We start from the raw sequence: 23224 nt of genomic DNA on the forward strand, positions 1-23224 counted from the left end.
TAAAATTAATTCATGAGAGTCAATACAACATTTTATTTGGTTTTCACTATAACAAGACATACATCTTTGATGGCTGGATTCATTAATGTCTAAATCATCTTTGGGGTTCAAAAGAATAAATTAATCATCTTTGAAGTTCACTATAACAAGACAAACTTCTAGCATGTTTTGGGTTCACTGAAAACGAAATTGTCCTTCAGATTTATGAAAATATATTTGGTTCATATTGTATAAATTGTCTTTGATCACTAAAATACTTTTACTACTAAAAGGTCTTTCATGTTTTAAATAATTGTTTGGTTAGTTTTTAATCGTGTTTACGAAAACATTGGTGCTAATGAAAACTGTCTTAGATGTTCATCGAACTTTCATAGTTATGCTCATTAAAGTTGAAATAGTTAACGTTTATGAAAAGTCACAAGGTCATTGAAGTCAACAATGTGATGTGCATGAAAACAGAATATTGGGTTGTTGAAGACTGAACCATCCATTCATTTTCCATGGCGCTTATCCTCACAAGGGTTGCGGGAGTGCTGGAGCCAATCCCATCAGTCAACAGGCACAAGGCAGGGTACACCCTGAACTGCTTGCCAGCCAATCGCAGGGCACACAGAGACAGACAACAGTTGCATTAAAGTCACACCTGGGAGAATTTAGAGTCTGCAAAGAATGCATGTTTTGGGGATGTGGGAGGAAATCTTTTGAGCCCAGAGAACACCTACGCAAACACGGGAAGACCATGCATACTCCACACTGGCGGGGCTGGGATTTCAACCCAGGTCGTCAGAACTGTGAGGCCAAATCCCTAACCAGACCCTCCACCATGCCACAGACTGAACCATTGTCGGTGTGGAGATTCAAAATCATCTTTTGTGCTTATGAAAGGATAATTTATGTTATATTCATGCATTTATGATGCAAAGCAGTCCACATTTCGTGTAGATCATCAAGCAAATTTGGGACAAGATGGTAGTTCACTGAGGATCCGGTAAAGATGGCTTACAATAACAATTTGAGTACAAGGTCACGGGGAGCGCTCATTATTGTATTGTTTACAAACATGTTTTGAACTTCTGTTCACATCCTACCACACTGGCCTGCAAAAAACATGAAAACCATGCAATTTTCATCATGGAGTCCACCCTGTGGTACGGCAACGTCTGGTATGTGGGACTCCGCTTCGAAACAAACATTTAGGACGTGTCGACATACAAGGAAAGCAACATTTTGTTTTGGAGTGGGAATGCAGCGGGTGATTCAGACCTCCTCAAACGGGAAAAATCGAGAACATCATGGAAATGTGATGAAAATGACGAAATTAAATGACTCCTTCTTTGACATTTAGGACATAGAAGGTAAAATCATCGTCAAATGTTTATGAAAACACAAACCTTCGCTTTGTTGAATGCTGAATTCCGAAAGTCTTTAACGTTCCTAAATACAAATAAATTTGGGATCTTTGAAGATATGTATTAACATTAATGTTGATTAGACACATGGGATTAAAGGTTTAGTGACAAAAAGGGTCTCTGTAGTACATGAAAATCAGAACTAGTTTGACTGAAGAAGTAATTGTCTTTCTTTCTAATCGTCTTTTAAAAAAAAATTAGGTCCAAGTGAAGATAAATGTGTTTGCGATGTTCACCGAAAAAAAAGCGATTTATTCGTCCATCCATTTTCTGAGCCGCTTATCCTCACAAGGGTTGCGGGATTGCTGGAGCCTCTCCCAGCAATCTCCGAGCAGGAGGTGGGCTATACCTGACCAATCACAAGGCACATATAAATAAAGATTCAAAAGGGTCTTTGGTGTAAACAAAAATACAAATGCTGGGATCAGTGAAGACTGTAAATGTTTCGATTGAGTGATTTAGGACCCACCCCCAAACACACACACACACACACACTGCTGCCATCCTTGTTCCCCATCTTTGGAACTCACAATCACCTGGCCTCCAAAACAAACCCAAAGACCATCTTCAAATCCAAATGCAAGACATTAACTATTCCAGACTGCCTACAGATTTTCACATTTTCCAAATCGTTTGCCATCATAATTGATGATTTATGTCGTGATTGTTAGAAGATATTTATTGGCTGGCAACAAGTTCAGAAGAAGATAGTTGGGATCAGTTTCACCACTCCCGTGACCCTCATGAGGATCAGCGGTGTAGAAAATGGATGTATGCATTATTTTTTTTTAATCCTCATCATCCTCATCCTCATCATCATCATCCTCCCAAAGGGTTAGAATGGGTTTGTCCAACATTTAGAAAAGTGGTTTAGCAAAGTGCCCCAGATTGTGAGGACCCACTCAATTGTTGCTGTTTACTACCATCTGTTGGTTTCATGTGGGACCTCAACAATTGAGATGAAACCCCTTCAAAATCTTTGCATTATCTTTCACAACGTAAAAATGAAATTATAGCTACCAAATTACAATTCCCTTCAGAAAGTGCACGTGGAAAATGGACACGTAATTATCCCCTGATGTGGTGCATATAGTCTTCAGCATCTGCAGTTATGTGACTTCTGCATGATTCAGTCACGATAAAGAGGAAGCCGAGGAATTTACCAGTCGATATACGGTCCTACCATCACCTAACGTCGCGAGCGGTGTCGTGACAGAGTCAAGAACAAGATCCTGGACACTAGTGGCCGAAATGAGTTTCCTCCGCAGGTTGTTCGGGCTCTCCTTTGGAGATACGGTGAGAAGCTTAATCATTCAGGAGGGGCTCAGAGAAGAGCTGCTGCTCCTCTGCATTGAGACTCCCAAACTCACGGACGCCTCCTTGGATGGGTGTTTCAAGAATGCCCACCAGGGGAGTTTACGTGTCTTGGCTGCCCTGGGAATGCCAAATGGAAATATTCACAATTGCTAATAGGTTTATTTTACTTTTTTAAGTCACAAAAAAGTATTACATGTAAAATATTTACATTTGTATTGGTATACTGTTTCCGAGAATTGCATTAAACTATTCTGAATGTTACCACCAGGGAGTCACTGATGGTGTAGTGCTACACATTATGTGACCGTCGTAAGGATAAGTGGCTTGGAAAATGGATGGATGGATGGATGGATGGATGGATGGATGATGGATGGATGGATGGATGGATGGATGAAATATTATCACCGTCTCAGGCAAATTTGTGGCACTTCCAGATTTGACCACTAGATGCCAATAGATACACTTGCTTCCATTTTGCATCGTGCCACCAGGACATGGAGTAGGAGCCAGCAGTATCGTGCTGAAATACCCATCCATCCATCCATCCATCCATCCATCCATCCATCCATTTTCTTAATCACTTATCCTCACAAGGGTTGCAGGGAGTGCTGGAGCCTATGCGTGCTGTCAACAGGCAGGAGGCGGGGTACAGGCTGAACTGCTTGCTACCCAATTGCAGGGCACATCGAGACAAACAGCCACACTCACAATCACACCTAGGGGGCAATTTAGAGTGTCAAATTAATCTTGCATGTTTTTGGAATGTGGGAGGAAACCGCAGTCCCCGGAGAAAACCTACGCAGGCATGGGGAGAACATACAAACTCCACAAAGGGAGGGCTGGGATCAAACCCGGGACCTCAGAACTGTGAGGCCAGCGCTTTCCAGCTGCTCTACCATGCCGCCATCTCACTGAAATAAATGATTATAATACGAGAGTAATGTGATGTTGCCACGGCAACACAATGTTCCTCCTTTGTCATTGACATGGACAAAAAAAAAAGTAGCAACAAGGTCGAAAGCGGTAAACAGCTGCCTCGCTAACTGATCTGCATTAATGGTCCCGGGCGGCGCCGCCATTCAGCCGTGATTCACGACACGTTCACAGATATGGCCGCCATGCTGCCTGGTCTAATATGACAAGTTGATCAATGGGTGTCACCTTGGGCCGGATGTGAAATTACGGCACCAACGTGTCAGTCAACACAAAGCATCCATTTAGGACTTCACCAGTGGGCTTGTTGTCCGGGACGCTTATTCCCGTCTTTGGAGAAGATGCCCTCATAAGTTGCTGGTGCACACAACTCAAGGTTGTCCATTTGAGATGTGAGCACTCCAGATGCGTTTAGATCAGTGGCTCTCAAAGGAGTTCAAGGAGCCATAGCTTGGGGGAGGGGTTCTGTAAAATAATTTTGAATGAATTGTCTCACATAAGTGCATAATTACAGTGAATATAACAAATCTAGACAGCCAAGGTCAAAAATCGAAATTTGAGAGCGAAAGATATAGAGTTAAAATATTTTACACCCCCACGTTTAAAATTCGCAACCTGTTACCATTTGTAGTGCCTTTGATGAGCCCCAAATAAAGTTCAGCTGCTCTGGACATTTTTTTTTTAACTGACATTTTGTCGTCACACAGCAGCACAAGACATGGAGCTTCGAGAGATCTCATTCGAAGGTACAAGTGACAAAAAGGAGACTTTCAGAGATTCAAATTATCATGAAATGGACGTCCATCCAAAATTGACAAAAAGACAAAGAAAACTAATGAAGGAGGCTGCTAATGGATTTGTGGCAAGGAGTAGATGATTAGTACTGTAAGTATGACAATCTCGCGGCATCTCCAGTGTGGGAGCTATGAGATATGGTGACAAGACAAAAATGAGTCTAGCTATATTTTGCAAAAATATGCTTGAAATCTCCTAGTTATTGTACGGGACTAACATTGGACATCAACTAAAGAACACCATAGTTACTGTCAGGCAGCATCATGTTTGAGGCTACTCTTCAAATGGGAAGGTAGAGGGGATGATGAAAAGTTCCAAATAAAAATCAGTACAAGCATAAAAGTGCTGCTAGAAAGATGAACTTCAGCTCACAGCTTGAACACAATGCAAAGTACACATCCAAATCAACAAAAGAATAATTTCAACAAAGGAGAATAAAGATTTTTGAAAGGGCCCACCCAGAGTGGAAACCTGCAAATACACCCAGTACAGTATAGCCACTTCTTGACATCCTGTTTTTGGGTTTATTCAAGTAGACACCTAATCAAGCATTCATTTTCTCTCCGCTATGTCCGATCAGGTCACGACTCAATGGAATCTCGTTTTGCATCATGGTCTTGATTTCATTTGGGAAACAACGAAAGTTCCCACCCATCCAAACATTTCTTTGTTTACTCACCTATCCATCAGATTGCTACCCAGTGGAATCTTTTGGATTTGCCTCGGGAACTTTGTTGACAGATTTTTATTTTCATTTCATTAGTTGGATTACTTAAATCCATCCATCCACTTACCTGTTAAATTTCACATTTTGGAAAAGTGGCTACTTCTGGATTTCCTGTGGGTTTATTCAATCTCATACATGACTTGCTTGGCTGTCCTTCCGTCCATTGAAGAGTTGAAAATATTTTTTTCCTCAGGATTTTCACATTTTGAATGTATAACCACTTCCCTCTGTTTCTCTGTTCATCCACCTGTTTTATAATCCATCTGTCAAGTCCAAAATCCACTTTGGGAGTTGTCTCTGGAATTTCATTTTTGATGTGGAACTGCTTCCAAGATTTCCTTTGTGGGATTATTAAAGTATATATATCCATTCAAGCCTTCATTTGTCTATCCATTCCATGAATTCGTCTGTCTCGGTCGGTACCCAACCTTTGGGATTTGCCTCAGAAATGTTTGCAACACTGACTCGACCTACTTTGTAAACAATCTTTGACAGTTCCATTGTACTGATATGACAATATAGTGTATGTCCCTTAATCAACCTTGTATTAGATGTCCCTCAACAACAATAGGGATCTTCACCCTCCTGAGCAATACGACTGAAAAGGAACAAAACCTACATGATGAATTCAAATTTTCCACACGTTTGGCCAAATCGCACCGATCACACTCCCCTAACAAGGATTTTCTGCAGCCTAACGACATTCAATATTATGGATCCCTGCCATTTGCCAGGAGGCATCTTTGCTCCTAAAAATAACATTATCTTTGTTTCAAGGTGCACAGCCCATTAGTGACAAGAAGAAAAGTCAATTAAAGTGCTGATTAAAAATTCCATCCAGGACGTCGAGCGTGGGCAACATCTTATTTAAGAGTTTGCTCTGGCTGGAAAAGTTTTTTCTTTTTTATGAATTTGTGTATTTTGTCTTCTTGCCAACAAGGTGGAACTTGCTTCTAATCAACTGCTTTATTACTGTGAAATAACTTGTGCTTTTTAATTATTAACAGCGGTTAACTTTCCGGGTTTACGGGCCAAGACCATGTCTATCATGAGGAGACCAACAGAAAAGTCTAAAGAGTCAATGGCAGAAAAAAAATAAAAACAAAGTCTGCCATTTTTCTGAGAAATCTGGATTTTAGCATCATTTTGGTTGCTCCTATAAAAAAATCTTCAAAAAAGTGTTTTCTTAAGACAGTATAACTGAGCTACATGAATATTGGTAAACATACAGCAAACCTGGGTCTTTCAAACACCCAAGAAAAGACCTTGAGATTCTGACATTCCAACCAAATTTGATCAAAGTACACTAGTGGATGCCTAATTTTGAACACTTGAGTTTCACAGTTCGAGTGCTCATCCAAAAAAGAAATCTAATAATGTAACTCAACAAGTCCGGCAATTGATTTTCCTCAAGTACTCTGTTCTGCTCGTAGCTTTGATTACAGAAATAATTCTTAAAATATTAAACAATACACAATAGAAATTTTAGGTCTTTATTTCTTCTTGTAATGCTGTCATTAACCAACAAAAAAGGTGCAAGCAAACATGACAAACATTTAACATGTATACAAACAATGACGCAATTCACATTCAAAGTGATTTCTAAACATCACTTTGCATGAAATTAGCAGCAAAACATGCTTTTGAAAATCAGGCACCATTATGAGCAGGACCTTGTCACAATCACTTTATGGTTTAAAAAGGGCTTGGCTTGGCTTGCTTAAGAGTAGCACAACACTGGCTAACACGTAGCATCGCAGAGGACAGAGTTCTTTGGAAGTATGTTGATTGACAATTTAGCTACTGCCAAAAATGTCTCAAGAATCCTTGCCATATGTAAACATTCCCTTACATTTTTTTGAAAATTGGTGAGCATGAGTAGACCCACAAAAATAGTTTCATAAACTTGAGAGATGGCTAACGCTACATTGTAAATATTTTAGTTCACATCATAGTGTGTGGGCGCAGCGGAAACGATATTTTGTGAGTCACCAAAAAACATGAAACTCAAATAACTGCCAGTGGAATTATTCAATAATTCAGTCAGTTTCACTTAGCATGATGGAATTTAGTACATATGACTATCACGAGTAGACCCACAAAAAGTCTGAAGGACCTGTGCTGTTAAAATAACAGGGGCTCAGTGTTGTTTTGGCTATTTCCACGCATCTTTTTTTAAAAAATGAATTCAACCAAGACATTTTCTCTGATCGATACCAAAGTGCAAGTACATACACTACACAAATGGATAATGCTAATTTGTGAAGAATTTTAGTTTTAGTTATTGCACGTGGGTGCAGCAAAGTGAAGAAGCTAGTTCACTACACATGGGTTTGCATTTTTGATTTGTACTGTGACATATCTGGCCCTTTTTGTTGTTTCATGGTCAAGATGAGAAGGAGCTTGATAAACACAAAATGCCAATTAAAGATCAGTTCCGTTAAAGATTGTCCTGCTGACCGTCCCAAAGCGTTTCTGCTGAGTGTTGAGTATAAGGACTAAAAAAATGCACTAGTTGCCCCTAATCTCAAGATTCTCAGTCCTCCTTTCTTATATGCTAAGTTAGGCTCAAATGACAACTAACAAAATGACTTACTTGTCAAAAGCCCCTACTATGGAGGTTTCCATCAACTACGTGGTGTTTCACCACTATTAACATCAATCCAGCAATTAGCACACACGCTAATTAAGCAAAGTAATGAGTCACGTGACAGAAACGGGGATGGGGCTTCTAGCTAACAGAACATGGGTCATCCTTGCAGGGCTTCACATCCCCTTGCAACAACAGGGTCATAACAGCCTTAGTCAGGTAGCTGGAAGTGCCCCTCCGGCCCACAGGTGGCGTGTTGTAGAAGGCCTGCATGTCGTCCTGAAAATATGTTGAAGAAGAGGAACATGGTGAATGAATGAATCAATCAATCAACCCATCAATTTTCTCAGCCGGTTATCTCCACACGGGTTGGGGGCGTTCTGGAGCCTATCCCAGCTTTCTTCAGGCAGGAGGCGGGGCACACCCTGAACATGTTGCCAGCCAATTGCAGGGGACATAAAAACAAACAACCACTCCACTCACATTCAGACCTACAGGCAATTTTGAGTCTTCAATTAACCTACCATGCACGTTTTTGGCAAGTGGGTGGAGAAAACCCATGCAGGCACGGGGAGAACACGCAAACTTCGTATGGGCAGGGCAGGGATTTAAACCCTCGCCCATTGTGAATTAAAAAAATAAATGAAAAAAAATCAACGTTAATCAAAATTCATACCTGTTTCTCGATGCCTTCCAGGCGACTACGATCCCGTTGGAAGTCGGCAAAGGCTTCCTTCACTAGACTGTCCAGGTCCACTTTGTCAGCAAAGTCCACCTCTGGGTTCCTCTCTAGCACGATGGACACCACCATCAGCAGCTGCTCACATATAGGAGAGATTTATTTACTTATTGACTGCTACATCACATACAAAATGTGAATGTTTTCTCTGCTCTTAAATGAAAAACACACTCACTTTACCATCTACTTTAGTTAGTTACCTCCACAATGGTTTGCCTGTATTCCGGCAGGATGATGCTCTTCAGCGTGTCCTCCACCAGTAGGGAGAAGTTCATCTCATACATGGTCATGTCAGACAGTGTTGGTTGCTACAAAAATGCATGACATTATAAAAATACTCAAAAATTGGTCTACAGCACATGCTCCAACAAGGAAGCGCTTTACAGGACCACAACTTGCAGTAGGTACCTGTGGTAGATGTGTCCCGCTGACCAAAATCCCATTAGGGGTCCTCTCCAGGATCTGCCAGACCCGGTCATAAAAGCCCAAAGGTGTTCTGTTAAGCGAGCCGTCGATCTGGCGGCGATGCAACCACGACCTGCAAGAAGTGAAATCAGGTCGAGCTGAGGAAATTTTCTTCATGAGTTGAAGCGTATTTGATGAGGGAAGATTAAAAAAAAAAAAAGTTTAATGAAATCCCCAGAAGGAGTGCGGTAGATAGCAGAAGATGGATGTGGACAAGTTGGAAATAATTAAAAGTGGAGAGGATTACACGGTAACGCTTCAGATAAGGAACACAACATGGATAATGTCCACATATGAGTACCTGCCCGTGTGCTGAGGCTGCAGCACGTCCAGTAAGAGCTGCTTGATGTCGCTGGGGGATAGCTGGTAGATGTCCTGGCAGGGCATGTCTCCTGCCCGGATGCTAAGCTCCTGTTTCATGGCCTGAACAATCCACCTGTGGACCCAGACATGAGGAAGGACACTCAGGAGAGTCACATTGACATCAGAACCAAGCTCATCCCGAAAAACATTATACGTTACTTAGACAGAGGTGTCAAAAATGCTCCGTCTTAAATACAGTGAGATCATACTTCTGTGTACCTGGTCATAGTTCTCTTTTTCTAGTTTCCAGCTTGTCTCTCAAGACTTCCTACCTGGTCAAAAACTTCTGACAAGTAGGAGAAAAGATACAAGTTCTTCAGTACCTTACTAGACAGCAGTTGCTCCTTAATGTTCTCGATTAACACAAGTTCTGGGACACTCACTGATGGGTCAAATATGTCATGGCTCAAGTATACTAGAATTTAAAAAAAAAAGAGATCATAGTTTCCAAAGACTAACTTAACTGCACTACATTTGATCTTCACTGTTTTTAGACTCTGAAGTTGGTCCAAAATGAGGCTGCTACAGTATTGAAAAAGCAAAATAAAAGAAGATTGTACATCTGCAGTGCTGGTGACACCAGACTACATTTGCCCTTAAATGTTAACAGCATAAATGGAAAAAACTCTCTAGCTGGTCAAAAATGCTGCAAAAACAATAAGAGCACTAAAGATTCTAATTCTCCAGTACTGGCTTCAGAGTTGTTGATTAGCAGCAGATCTTGAAAGACTTTGGTTAGTTAAAATGCAGCAGCTCGAGTCCTGACAAGAACTAGGAGAAGAAATTATACTGAGACATTTCTATCTTTACTGCACTGCATTTCTGAATTAACAGGCCATCACAAAAAAATATGTATCTGGTCCAGATTGTTGCTACTTGAGTATTAATTAGAACTGGTAAATGAGATCATAGAACCAACCCAACTCGGATCTTGAGCATGCCACTGAACAGCTCTGGGCTGTTGGAGACGATCCATCCGATGTGGATGACTAGCTCTTGCTGCAGGACGGCCTCGCGCTCACCCCCTACTGGGCAGCACTTGCTGTAAATGATGCCTTGGATAACGCTGGGAGACAGCGGGTTGGAAATCACCTCCTCTTCGTGGCCAAACACACCCAGCGTAACCTGGGAAAAGACCCGCCTAGAATTAGAAAGTTCTCCAAATATCCTGGGAGGCGGACTGGTTCATGCCACACGTGCATCCAGCCATCTCCATGCTTTGTGAATGTGTTGTTTGCCAAATCCCACATTAAAACTGATTTGTCCTGTTGAAATTCATTACTAGAAAAATAAATGAGTTTGCAAAAGAAAAGAGGATGGTAACAAATGGCAGTTTCAGTAGTTCTCCAAAATGCTGCTGCCAGATCACCATAGTTGAAATGAGAGTTGTATGTTTTGCTCTTCAAGGTTTTCCATTTACAATCAATGCCTAAAGACTCTCCTACTTGTCCAAGAATAATTATAACTCAGTCTAGGGTAAGAGGTCATGGTTCTTCAGTACCAGCTGCACTGCACTGGATTTGCTTTTCGGTGTTCTCATAAGGGGAAGCCTCAAAAAACTCTCCAGATGATCCAAAATGCTCCTGCCCGAGTACTGAGCATATTCAGACAAGAGACTACGAGAGTCATGCAGTCAGGAGCGCAGATGGGATTTTTGAACTGGTGGACCAAGCTGTCAGCAAATTATTTCAACTCTACCAAGTATTATTATGTGATCTTGGCTTTAACAAGCAATCAAGTACTTTCATAAAAGCATAAGGGCCAATGATTTGCATTAAATATTAATTTCAGAATTTTAATTTGAGATCATGGATCAGTTATTTTTGCAAAACTTCAGGGTCAGGTTGATTTTGTTTTGTTTCTCAGATTACCATGTCAACTTCCTCTCCCTCTGCATTGCCCCCTGTCTCTCCTTGTCCCGTCCCTGCTTCTTACAATATCTCTCTATTCCTAACGAAGTTTTTGTTGCTGATCCTTGGCAGAGTCTTTGAGAACTGACTAGGGCCTTTATCACTGTCATCAGGAAATACTTATTGTCCAGGAGGAGGAAGTTAATGTTTCAACATTTTTGTATAACTTGAATTAGTCAACAGACAAACACAATGCTTGAAGTGCACTCCAATGTATTTTTTTTCTTAAAAAAACCTGAACATTATTCTTCTGTTTTACTGGAGATGTTCATTGCCTGATGTAAGGACAGTGGGGATCATGGATGAATGAATCTAAAGGGGTTGTAACCCATCTACATCTACAGTCCTACTTCCACAGGATTTCTCTCAAAAGATAGTCTATTTAAAACAAATTCCAATGATTCTGTACCTGGCCCAAAAAGTTGTAGCATTTTGGAGTACTGACTAGGACAAGGAGAAGAAGTCATAGTTTCCCAGTACTAGCTGTGTTCAACCCCTATTTGCCTTGCCTATCTCTAATAATAACAAGTGTTTAAAGACCCTGTAGGTGGTCCAAAATGCTGCTAGCTGAGGACTTAAAAGAGAAGAACAGTCCTGAGCTAGCGTCTCTTCAGTGCATTTCCTCTTCAATGATGTACACTGTTTAATAAAAGATCTTGACAAAGTTAGTAAAAAAAAGTTCCTGCCTGTGTTCTGAGTAGAAATAGGACAATAGATGATAGTTCTTAAACACTGGCTTCAATACAAATGCATTGGTTTAGATAACCTTTTGAGATACGGTATGTTTTAAAAAGAGAACACGGAATGGCAAATGCAGCACAGCAAAGGTAACACAGACGAACAATAATCTGTTCTAGTTTGCTCTGAGGCAGCAGCATTTTGGACACCAGCGTCATAAAAGTAACATTTTTAGCTGCAGTCCAGTCTTTCTGTTGACGGAGAATATTCAAATGCTGTTACTGGAGTACCAATTAGAACTAAGACAAGAGAACTCAAAATTTGCAAGACGCATTTGTTGAGGCAATCTATATGCAGATACGCACCTTGAGCCACTCGAGCATGATGAAAGGCTAAAAGTGCTCACATGGGTATTTAAAAAAAAAAAGAAAAGGAAAAAAAATAAAAATGAGGCAAGATAAGCGAGGCTCTCGAAAATAGGCGGCTAATCTCCAAGAAACACTTGAGATGCCAGACGATGGCAACAGTGGAAGTGCTCTCTCTGGGGCCATGGGAGGATCGACGGGAACATGCACGGCGACTAGACGTGATGAATACCAAGCACGCATGCGGTACCAGTCGTTTCTGCAGGAAGAAGTGGCACGAGGACCTCCAACATCATTTGATCTGTTTTCTTTTCTTAGTGAATATTAAAATTAGTAATCAAAGAGCTATAGACTTCAATAATCATAAAGCCAATCAGTAATGTTTGTTGTATTAGGGCCACACAAAGGGAAAAACACATGATGAGAATCAAGTCATTTTTGAGAACTAAAACAACAAGCAATAGACGCAATGGCAAGTGAGCTACTGTAGAACTTTGTAACACGTGAACATGAAAAACTTGGTGTGCTTTAGAGTGTGGGAATGTCCTCAATTTGGGCTAAACGTAAATAAAGCAACAACATATATTTTTAATGTAATAGAACAAAAAATACTGCAGGAAGCTGCTCCTAAGATTAAAAAAAATGAATAAAATTAAAAAATGCAGTATGATTGCAAGATAAAAAAATATACAAAAGAACAAATCCAACATAATATTTAAAAATGCTATGTAAATATCTATTCATCCATTTTCTGAGCCACCTATTCTCACAAGGGTCACGGCAGTGCTGGAGCCTATCCCAGCTATCATCGGGCCAGGAGGCGGAGTACACTCTGAACTGGTTGCTAGCTAATCACAGGGCAGATAGAGACAGACAATAGTTGCACTCACAATCACACATAGGGGCAATTTAGAGTGTCCAATTAATGCAAGTTTTTGGAAGGTGGGAGGAAAGAGTGCTTGGAGAAAACCCACGCAGGCACGGGGAGAACATGCAAACTTCCCATCTGTCTTCAAAACAGTTAGGCCAACCCTCTAACCAGTTGTTTGACCATGCCTCCCAGTGTAAATAAAAACAATAATTACAAAAAACATTTAAAAAGCAAAACATACCTGTTCTGTTCACATCTACTGAACAGAAGTTTGTCAGCGGTATGAGATTTACGCAACTGGACAGCCCAGAAATCATCTTTTCTGACACCTCATCAACCAAAAACTTATTTAAGAACTATCTAACGATATTGCAGACTTGCTTTTTTTCCTACCATTTATGTAAGAGGGAAAAGGCACACAACCGTGCCCTTGTCTGTCTCTACTCTTGCTCTATCAGATTCTACCTTTCACATCAGTCTGTCATTTACTGTACATGTTGTCTGGTTAACTTAAACACTATCCTTCTGACACTTTCCCAGACTTTGTCTAGTCAGTGTCCAGCTCCACAGGTAGGTGAAACATCACATTGCAGTTCAAGTTTTGATTCAGTTATATTTGTAAGCTATTAGAAAGTAAAAAAAAAAAAAAAAAAAAAAAAGCTATTAAATTAATGTGGAGAGTGAACAAAATATATTTATTGAGCTGATCAAAGAGGCGTAATGGTTTGTTTCTCCTCCAATACTGACGATCAAGCCCACTTCGAGCATGGTACCGGCGATTGGTATTAAAAAACAAGCCTTTGGAATTTTGCATAAGTGGAGGGCTCCTAATATTAAAAGACAGTCATTGTGGTGCTGTAACGGTAAGTTAGATATTTAATGATTTCTTTTTATTTGCTTCTATGTCAGTCTATGTCATAAGATGATTCGGCCGGTCATTGGCAAAAAAAAGGTTTGGCACCACCGATTATGTAACGGCTGGCACAACCTCTTCATTTTATTTATAGACCTCTAAAGATGCATTCAGTTATAAACACAGTTATGGGATTAAATTACTTTTACTGGATTTATTTCCTTCATAATATTTTTTGGGAAAAAAAACCTTCTCCCCTTCAAAGTGTTTGTGTTTCAGGTGACTGGCCAATGACACATGGTGTTTTCATATTTACAGTATGTTAATAACTTTGATTTCAATGACATTCTCAAGTTTCAGGAAAACTCCATACACTATGTTTTAAGGCCAGCCTGAAAATTCAATGAGTCACAGCTTTTGGGTGTTTATGCACTCATTCTCAGTTTACATGTAATGTGGTGTTCAAGTCTGGAGGGGGAATACGCTTAGATGATAGGTATATAAGCCCAGGTGCATTAAAAAAAAAAAAAAAAAAGACACATGCAAATTGGAGAGTATAGGTAAGGCATGTCTCAACAGAAACATTTTCTATTTACATTTTGAAAAATATCCTAAAATTATGTTTTACCCGCAAACATTACCACTTCATTCTCGGAATTGAACATGGCTTTTTTTTTTTTTTAAATGCAGTGTGACCCTCGTGCCTGTGTGTCAACTTACCTGCTTGCCATGCACTAAAACACTAGTAATACTGGGGGCAAGGCTGTCCACCAGCTTAGTTAACAGACTGGCGGCATGACGGACAACAGACCTAGTGGGCGAAAAGAAATCGGGCGTCAGACAAACAACCCAGCTCCTGCTGCTGAATCAGAGGAGCTTACAAGTGAAGTGGTATGAGTTTTTCATGTTTATGATCCACACATGTATGTTATGGAAAAAGTGTTAAAATTAGCTACATTTAAGTTTACTAACCAATGAGCATCACACTCCAAACCAAAAGGTGGCAGCCAATTAACCAACCCCTGCACTATAAAGAAGCAAAAGTGAAGAGATGTTTTCTTTTTCCTGTGAAATTTCAGTGGTATGACTGGGATTTATGAATGAGGCTGCATATATGTACCACCACTTGAGTTTGTTCATGCTCTTGTCTATTAGAGCGGCATAGTGTAAGATCATTGTACAGCTTTTTGGTAAGGGTTTTATGTCACATCCCCCCAGCTGAGCCTTTGGTCACACTGGTTGTTGCAATGCAAATTGGGGCTTGAAGTTCAAATTTCCCACCAAAGTGAATAAACAAGGAAGCTAATTTTTGCATTGCGCCTGTTTGTGTAAACTGTTCCACAAATGGGCCAACATTTTTTTTTTCGCATTGTGTGGCATGTTCTTCATGGTCCTGGATATGGAACAATAGTGTGTAGCACTCGAATGTTCTTTCTTTCTTTCTTTCTTTTCTGCCATAAGTGCTGAAGCCAGTGCTGTTCTTAAAATGACAAGCCCCTGTCAAGACCGTGGTTCACACACTGGCGTCCTGTGGTCTTGCATGTCCATTTTTGTCTGCTGTCTGGACTGTCAAAGTTCTCTTAGCGACAGCACATGATGATCAGGGAGGTTTTGTTCAGTGTTATACTTCTTCTGTACCCACTCATCCAGTCCATGACGGACCAAATTTATGACATCAACTCTCGTAATGATGACATGGTGACCTTCGAGAACCACAAGAAAAGTCATGGATTCTGAGCTCTCCATTATGCCATGTTCACACTGGACGCAAAGCGAAAGTCCTATGCACGAGGTTGATCGCAGGGTTAAATTACACACACTGAATGTTCATGCACTTTATCCATCCATCCATCCTCTGAGCCGCTTATCTCCACGAGGTTGGCGGGAGAGCTGCAGCCAATCCCAGCTATCATCGGGCAGGAGGCTGGGTACATCCTGAACTGGTTGCCAACCAATGACAGGGCACATGGACACAGACGAGTCGCAATCACAATCACAGGTAGGGGCAATTTAGAGTCTCCAATTAATGCATGTTTTTGAGATGCGGGAGGAAACCGGAGTGCCCGGAGAAAACCAACACAGGCACGGGGAGAACATGCAAACTCCACATAGGCGGGTCCGCAGTTTGAACCCCGGTCCTGAGAATTGTGAGGTCAACGCTCTATAGCTGCGCCATTGTGCCTCCCATTCATGCGGTTCATTTGCTGCAAATTGATATGCTCCTCCCAACTTGGTACTCCTCATCAGGTCGTCTTGAGTGCTCGTGTCCGGTGACAGTATGCTGAGCACACCCATGCACAAGGTTTCCCCGAGTTGGTCAGTTTATTTTTCTTTCCCAGGTCTGCCCCCCTTCCAGCACTCTCAGTCTGTGACTCTCACGAAAGGTGATGGTGTGGTCGGAGTAGCTACAGCATTCAAGTCCCCCTGGCTGGACAAGCAGAGCGGCTGCCGCGACACAATTTGTGGCTTGAAGCTCAAAATTTGCAACCCAAGCAGATGGGCGTTCAAGCGATTTTTTGCATGCTTGGACTACTCGAATTGTTTCAAAAGTGTCACAAATGTCGCCTGGCACGAATTCCTGCCTATTCACATGAATTACATTGACTTAATATGTAATCCCATTGCATAAATGGTCAAATTTACGTCAGGTGTGAATGCAGCATTACAGGACAATCTGGAGGGTGTTCATTGGTTAGCAAACTTGTTGTAGGACAGTTTTAACTTTTAAAAGTGTGGAAAAATTCTCAAAATCCTCCTCAACAACTTAATTACTCCCCTGAAAATGGAAAATCAACTAAAAGAAATAGTAAGAAATAATTTTCACCCTCACTGAATAACAGTCAACCAGTCCTCTCATCTTATTAATGTAAAGCAGAACACTTTTAATATGCTATATTTTAATGTTCACTTATTTTACATGTTAAATTGGTCTTCAGAGTGCCTCCTCTTGCCTGCCTCTGAGGGTGAAAAGCAGCACACGTTGCCACTGGCAACGGTGGAGCCAAATCCATCCTCACAGAAGAAATTAAATCGTTTCTATAATAAGCCAGGATAAGTGATGAATGTGTGTGTTTGTGTGCAGGTATTCAACACGGGAACACAAAAAAGCGCACGGATGAATGAAAAGCAACAGAGCCACGGCGTTTATGAGGCATGATGTGGTGTCAATCCGCCGACGCTTTGTTGGCCAACCTATTTCAAGCTTCACTTGCTGGCCAATGTTAGGGAAATGAGAAAGTAAATTGAACCCGAAGCGCTGATACCATTTCCAAGCAGAGGGAGGAGAAAAAAAAAAAAAAAAAAAAAAAAAAAAAAAAAAAAAATCAACCCGGGGGCTTTTTTCTGCCCTCCTCTCTTTGGCATAATCACATCTCGCTGCTGTGTGTGCAAATACGCCTTCAGCCAATTAATAGAGATTGCATACAGGGAAAAGTTGTAGTTGTCAGTCAGACTACAATACACCCACACACACCACACACACACACACACACACCACACACACACACACACACACCACACACACACACACACACACACACACCACACACACACACACACAAATACATACGTCTACTGGATTTGGTCTAAAGTGAGTCAGGTAAGTATGATTTACAATTAATTGAATTTACTGTACAGTAGAACCTCTCAGGGAGAATACTGGTCGACCTCACATTAACCAGTGTGGGAATATTCTGAGCACAGGGAATACTGACAAATTAAATGAATGTAATAACTATAATTGGAATATTTGGCGTAATTGGAATAAAATAGAAATGCTTAATTTATACAAAACTAACATTCAGTATTTAGAAAATAAATCTGATATGTATGAAAAATTTCAAAAAACTGTTACAAGAATGAGAATTGAAGAATGTCAACTTTAGAGGTTCTCCCGTCGTGTTCCAAAAGTCTTCTACTTACAAAAAAACTTCAATTCCCTGTCCTTTTAGTAGTATACGGCTAGCTGTCAGGGACAGCCGCTGCACGATGGTTGATGAGATGAAATCAAGCTTGCTAGCTCGCTCAGCCAAACTCAGGTTGACACGTTTACTCTCAGAACATGGCGTATTAATGTTGAGAGCTGTTTTGAAAGTAGCCACTAAACCTGCAAGTTAGCAAGACGCTGACGGCTAACATGCAAACTCGGCCTTTTCTGGTGGGACCCCATTACCTGCTTGCCCTTCACCAATATGGAGGTAATGTGAGGCGCGATTGAGCTGGCCAACTTCCTGAGGATGGCGGCGGCGTGGCGCACCGCCAGCCTGCGCGTATTTAAACACAACAACCTGTTAAATGTGTAAATGACGTGTGTGTGTGTGTGTGTGTGTGTGCGCGCACGTATGTGTGTGTGTGTGTGTGTGTGTGTGGGCAAGAAAACATCAGACCAAAGCTTCCGGCTCCCAGCTTGTCGATAGATCCTCTCCAACTCTTCCATCAGGTTCTCTGCAAGTTCAACAGGAAGTTGTCATCTAATCTGTTTTTTCTAAAATATATACATTTTCATCTTAAAAAAACAGTCTTTATTCACTGACATTTTCTTGTCCATTTTTTTTAAACTTTTTTTTTTTCAATGTTTGCCTGGTAACACTACATTTGGTCTTGAATATATACAACTTTTTATCTTGGAAGTCACATAATTTGTACTGGATGAGATTAGATTGTGCGATAATACCCATCATAACAAATAATTGAAAACAGTTTCAAAAAATAACAAGGATTTCCAATCTTGGCATTCATTCAATAAGCCGATATGTCTTACCGTCCTTAGTGAAGAAGTCCGAGCCTTCCCTCCTGAGCAAGATTCCGGCGAGCTGAGCCTGGCTTGCCAAGCAGTCACAGTCCTGAATGATGACGCACACGAAATGCAGTTAATCCATAATGAATACAAGAAAGCAAAAAGAACCTGAAAATGTTTACTTCTTCGTGAAGAGCTGCCAATTCTAATGAGGCCACTCAGTGTTTTGCATGACGATAATGGATAACAGCGCGTACTGCCTCATTTCCATGGCAATTAAATAAGGAATATGCATGAAATGGGGAAGAAAAACAAGGCATTCTCATGCATGACGACAGTGTAGTAGCTCCCAACTTTTTGCTTATTTTCACTTTCACAGGATCATCCTTAGCTACACTACATGTTATTAACAGCAATCCATCGTGGGTTTATCAAGATACCACGTAAAACTTTGATATTGTCAGAGAGATAAAAATTGATTAAAAAATATGATACATTCATATTTCCCACTGTAAACGAAGCAGTCTTAAACTGCTTTAGGGTGAAAATGCAAGTCAAACATTGTTCATACTTTAGGGATTTAAACACAATTATTGAAAAAGGGAGCGCGAGGAAAAAAAGAAAGTTTGCATCCACATTGTTATCGAACATCAGTTACTGACATTATTATAGCTACTCTTAGCTCAGTAACCAAAATTTGAAAACGTGCAACCTTTTGGGGGAAACATATGAAAGTCATTCATATTATGACTTTCTAATGGCTAAAAAAAACGTACTTAAAATGCATTACATTTTTTTCCCTAAAAATTTTATCAAAATATTTTTTTCTTGAAAATATATTTTAACCTTGGAAACTAACTATAACTTCATTCTTGTATTGCTCAAACTTTTACAACTTATACAAAATAAAAACTTTTGAACTCTCAAAAATTATTTTATTCCCTTTATACAAATATTTATCTTGAAAAAAGAAACAGTTTGGCATTACATTTTGAGTGCAGAAACAAGTAAAGAGTATCAAATGTGGTGGCATGTGTTGAATCGGGGGGGAAGCTGTGGAACAACTACTGTATTACAAATTGAAAGTTAGCAGTCCATTAGCAAATCTTAACATAAAGGAGTGCATTAACATGTTAAGATGTTTTATTTTTATTTTTACCTTAGTGACACAAGTAACACAAATGTGTGTGCATTAGTTTTGCTTGTGCAGGGGTCCCCCGCGGGTATAGACTCACATGAAACTTCTGGAGGACCTCGTTAGTGGGCTTGTGCAGCCACTCGGCCACGCTGATCTCAGGCTGCTGCTCCAAGTCGGAAGCGTTCGGCGTGCTTGTCTGTCGCTTGACTTTGGAGTGTTTGGGAAGCTCTAGCTCCTCGAAGCTCCTGAACTCTGGGATACTTTTGTTTTTGTGTACCACAGAAACACACGTATTGAATGTTACTAAGGCCTATCAAATAAAGTGAAAGGGGAGCGTACAGCGCAAATTATAGTTCTTACTCGGCCTCGTTGACACGCAGGAAGTCCAATTGCTCCACCACCGCTCCCGAGATCAGTGTCTGAGTGGCACATAATCAACATCGTGGTCGTCATCAACATCCACTTCTGATCTGCTTATATTACCACTTTATTTTTTTAAAGACAATATTTCTATCTTGAAAAAATATGAAAATAGATTACTATTTAGCTCAAAAACGTACAACTTTAGTCTTGACATCGCACAAACCTGAAGTCTGTCGACATGAACTTTGACTCCTCCAATGTGGCCCTTCTTAAAGGAAGCCAGCATGTCCAACACCGGATTAAAGCGACTTCCCCTGCGAAGATGCCAAAAAAATAATCAATTGATCAGTTGCAGTCAGCTGCTTTGTCAGTCTTATATAGTCATGAATTTTTATCTTTTTAAATTTTTGAAACATTCAACAGTTTTTGCTCTGAAAGATATAACTTTTCATCTATTATCTTATATCCTATATAAGATTATATTTAAGTGATTTCTTGATTCATAGTATGGTGTTTGGTGGTACTCAGGTTTGGGTGTGGTTTGTGAAACTGAACTCACCTTTTCCCAAATTTATGGTTAGTCAGTGACTTGGTGATTTAACGAGAAATTACTTTTTCACAGAGGGTCTGAAAGGTTTTGATGTTTTTGGGGCCGGAATAAATTAAATTGTCATTGTAAAACTGCATTTGGCATTTCCTTCGGTTGTCTTGAGTGATATTAAAATTGGTTTGAGGATTTTAAACCCGTGTGTTTAATAGTTAAGGGGGAAAAAAAAAAAAGGAAGGGGCGAATGCTTTTTCAAGGCCCTTTCAATTGTTTTAACGAAGTAAAAGAAGCATTACTTCGGCGCAGCAGAAGTGGCGGAAGTGTTTTGTTTTTTTTTTGGCGGAAGGCTTTTTTCTGCTTTCATCAACTCCTGCGACACCCTCAAGGAAAAATTCATTGGCTCTATATGATTCACGTAAATGGCCTAGTCGTCAGTGGATTTAATCAAAGAGCGATTAATTTGCATGTATGTTTACCTCAACTTTTATCTTGTAATATGATTTTTTTCTTTAAATATGGCTTTATTTCTTGAAACAACTTTATTCTCTCCAAGAGATTGTGTACTATCTTTTACTTGATGTTGTCCTCGTGGATGAGCACCAAGAAGAGAGGTCGCCCCTGCATCTTCCAACACTGCTTGATGAACTGGAGTGCGTTCTGCAACATGAAAAAAAAATTGGAAGAACATTGGAACATTATCCTGTGATGCGGTTGTGAAAACAAAGCTTTTTATTGCTCAAAATGTCCCGTCAAAGAAAATAGCTTCACATCATACTTTTTTTCCTCAAGAAAATGACTTTTTCTGATCTTGAAAATTTACAACTACCATACAAAATGGGACTTAGTCCCTTTATATTTGAATTGATGGCAACAATATATTTTTCTTCTAAAAAAAAAAAAAAAAAACTCATTCATTTTGATCATTTTCCAACTTGTTTTCTTGACAATAAACAGTACAATGTAGTTTTTTAAACATCTCCAAAAACATATGAATGTCTTAATATTATACCTTTTCTTACTGAAAATGTTCCTTTTTATTTTAAGATGTTTATTGTAATATTAGACAGTACTACTAATACTAATAAAATATATTATTTTTTCTAAAAAATACACATTTATTTTCACAATCTCTTTTTCTCAAAATATAAACACATTCTTGAAAATGTCCAACTTTATTCACATGAAAATTTGAAAACTTGGAAATTTTTTAAAATTTCATTCTTGTATTTAGACTAAAAAAACAACTGACAGTGTCATATTGGAACCCTTTTCACTGAAAAATATCCCAGAGGAATACAACTTTCTTCTAAAAAAAATGTGTGTTTTCTTTTGGTGCTGCAGCTTTTTATCTTAAAAAGAAAATACGGTGTTCTTTATGTATGCTTTGATGGGGGTAGTTTTCTTCTTTAAGCTTTAAAAGCCAAGGAAACAAGCTTTGGAATAATGTCCAACCATGTCGGAGAATGCAATGAATGAGCCTCCAAATGATTTTTGGCAGTATTGGCTGTTAATCACAGATGCATTGGCTGTCATCAATTTGTTGTGCACCTCTATAACAGCTCATTGGCGTACTGTGTATTTTTATAACCCTGGTGCGATCATAACAGTCTTCGCGACGGGCCTGTCTTTTAATAAAGCTTTACAACCAGTTAGCAAACTGTAAACCTTGCACATTTTAACCCATCAGAACTGGAGAGAAAGCCATAGACGTCATCTTGTCAGAATATTTTAACAGCAGGCGGGCATTTATGATCACCGATGAGGGTACCTTAATGTCATCAATGAGCAGCATGACATCCTGTGACAGGTAAAAATCACTCAGATCAAAGACAATCGGGTAGCACACCACCGTCTTGCCCAGAATGCGGTAAATCTGCAACACACAAACATACAATAAGACGTAGGCTAACGTATATGTTATTGCAGGCAGCATACAAAACTAGTCTTGCAATAAAGGGAAGCCACAGGAAACACGTTCACACCCACACACATACTGAGCACAACACCTGCTTTCATTCATGCACGCACAGGCGCACACACGTGGTTGCAATGCCCTCTGGCAGGCAGCCGACCTCCCTCTATAAATGTTCCATGATGATATTGTCTTTGCAAAGACTTTGGGGGAGTTGTGATTCATTGGTCGGGCAGAAGTCCCTGTCATGAGTAAACCTACCTTACCTCCCTTTTGTTACCCTACTCTATACGACCTTTCTAATCAGAAAAATATGAATTTAGTCTCATGATACGATTTATTTATTGCTTAAAAGTATTCCCATTTTTATCTTGAAAGGAAAAATTATTTTAAAAAACATTTAAAAAATATTTACATTATTTAATATGACATTGTTTTTTTTAAAATACACACCTTATTTTGAAAAAATAATACTTTCCTGTTGTAAATTATGACATTTTATATCTTTTTCCCC

At 39.9% G+C, this 23224-nt stretch overlaps 1 protein-coding gene across 8 annotated transcripts in view; it reads right to left on the reverse strand.

Annotated features, from left to right (window-relative positions):
• Positions 1-6660: 6660 nt before the first annotated feature.
• Positions 6661-23224, reverse strand: part of phkb (phosphorylase kinase, beta) — a 96002-nt gene continuing 79438 nt past the window's right edge. For 7 of the 8 annotated variants that reach the window (XM_061814833.1, XM_061814829.1, XM_061814830.1 and 4 more), the window contains 14 exons: positions 22567-22671; positions 21373-21455; positions 20475-20565; positions 20249-20307; positions 19986-20148; positions 18775-18856; positions 18401-18458; positions 14736-14826; positions 10258-10463; positions 9277-9411; positions 8919-9048; positions 8711-8818; positions 8448-8588; positions 6661-8050 (listed from right to left, as the gene is read on the reverse strand). In XM_061814833.1, coding sequence (XP_061670817.1) covers positions 7913-8050; positions 8448-8588; positions 8711-8818; positions 8919-9048; positions 9277-9411; positions 10258-10463; positions 14736-14826; positions 18401-18458; positions 18775-18856; positions 19986-20148; positions 20249-20307; positions 20475-20565; positions 21373-21455; positions 22567-22671 — 1590 coding nt within the window. In that variant the 3' untranslated portion in view covers positions 6661-7912. Of the gene's footprint in view, positions 8051-8447; positions 8589-8710; positions 8819-8918; positions 9049-9276; positions 9412-9557; positions 9625-10257; positions 10464-14735; positions 14827-18400; positions 18459-18774; positions 18857-19985; positions 20149-20248; positions 20308-20474; positions 20566-21372; positions 21456-22566; positions 22672-23224 lie in introns of those variants that run through there. The other variant, XR_009794249.1, reaches the window with a different exon arrangement.

The sequence above is a fragment of the Syngnathoides biaculeatus genome, chromosome 3 (assembly GCF_019802595.1).
Source record: "Syngnathoides biaculeatus isolate LvHL_M chromosome 3, ASM1980259v1, whole genome shotgun sequence".
NCBI classification, from domain to species: Eukaryota; Metazoa; Chordata; class Actinopteri; order Syngnathiformes; family Syngnathidae; genus Syngnathoides; species Syngnathoides biaculeatus.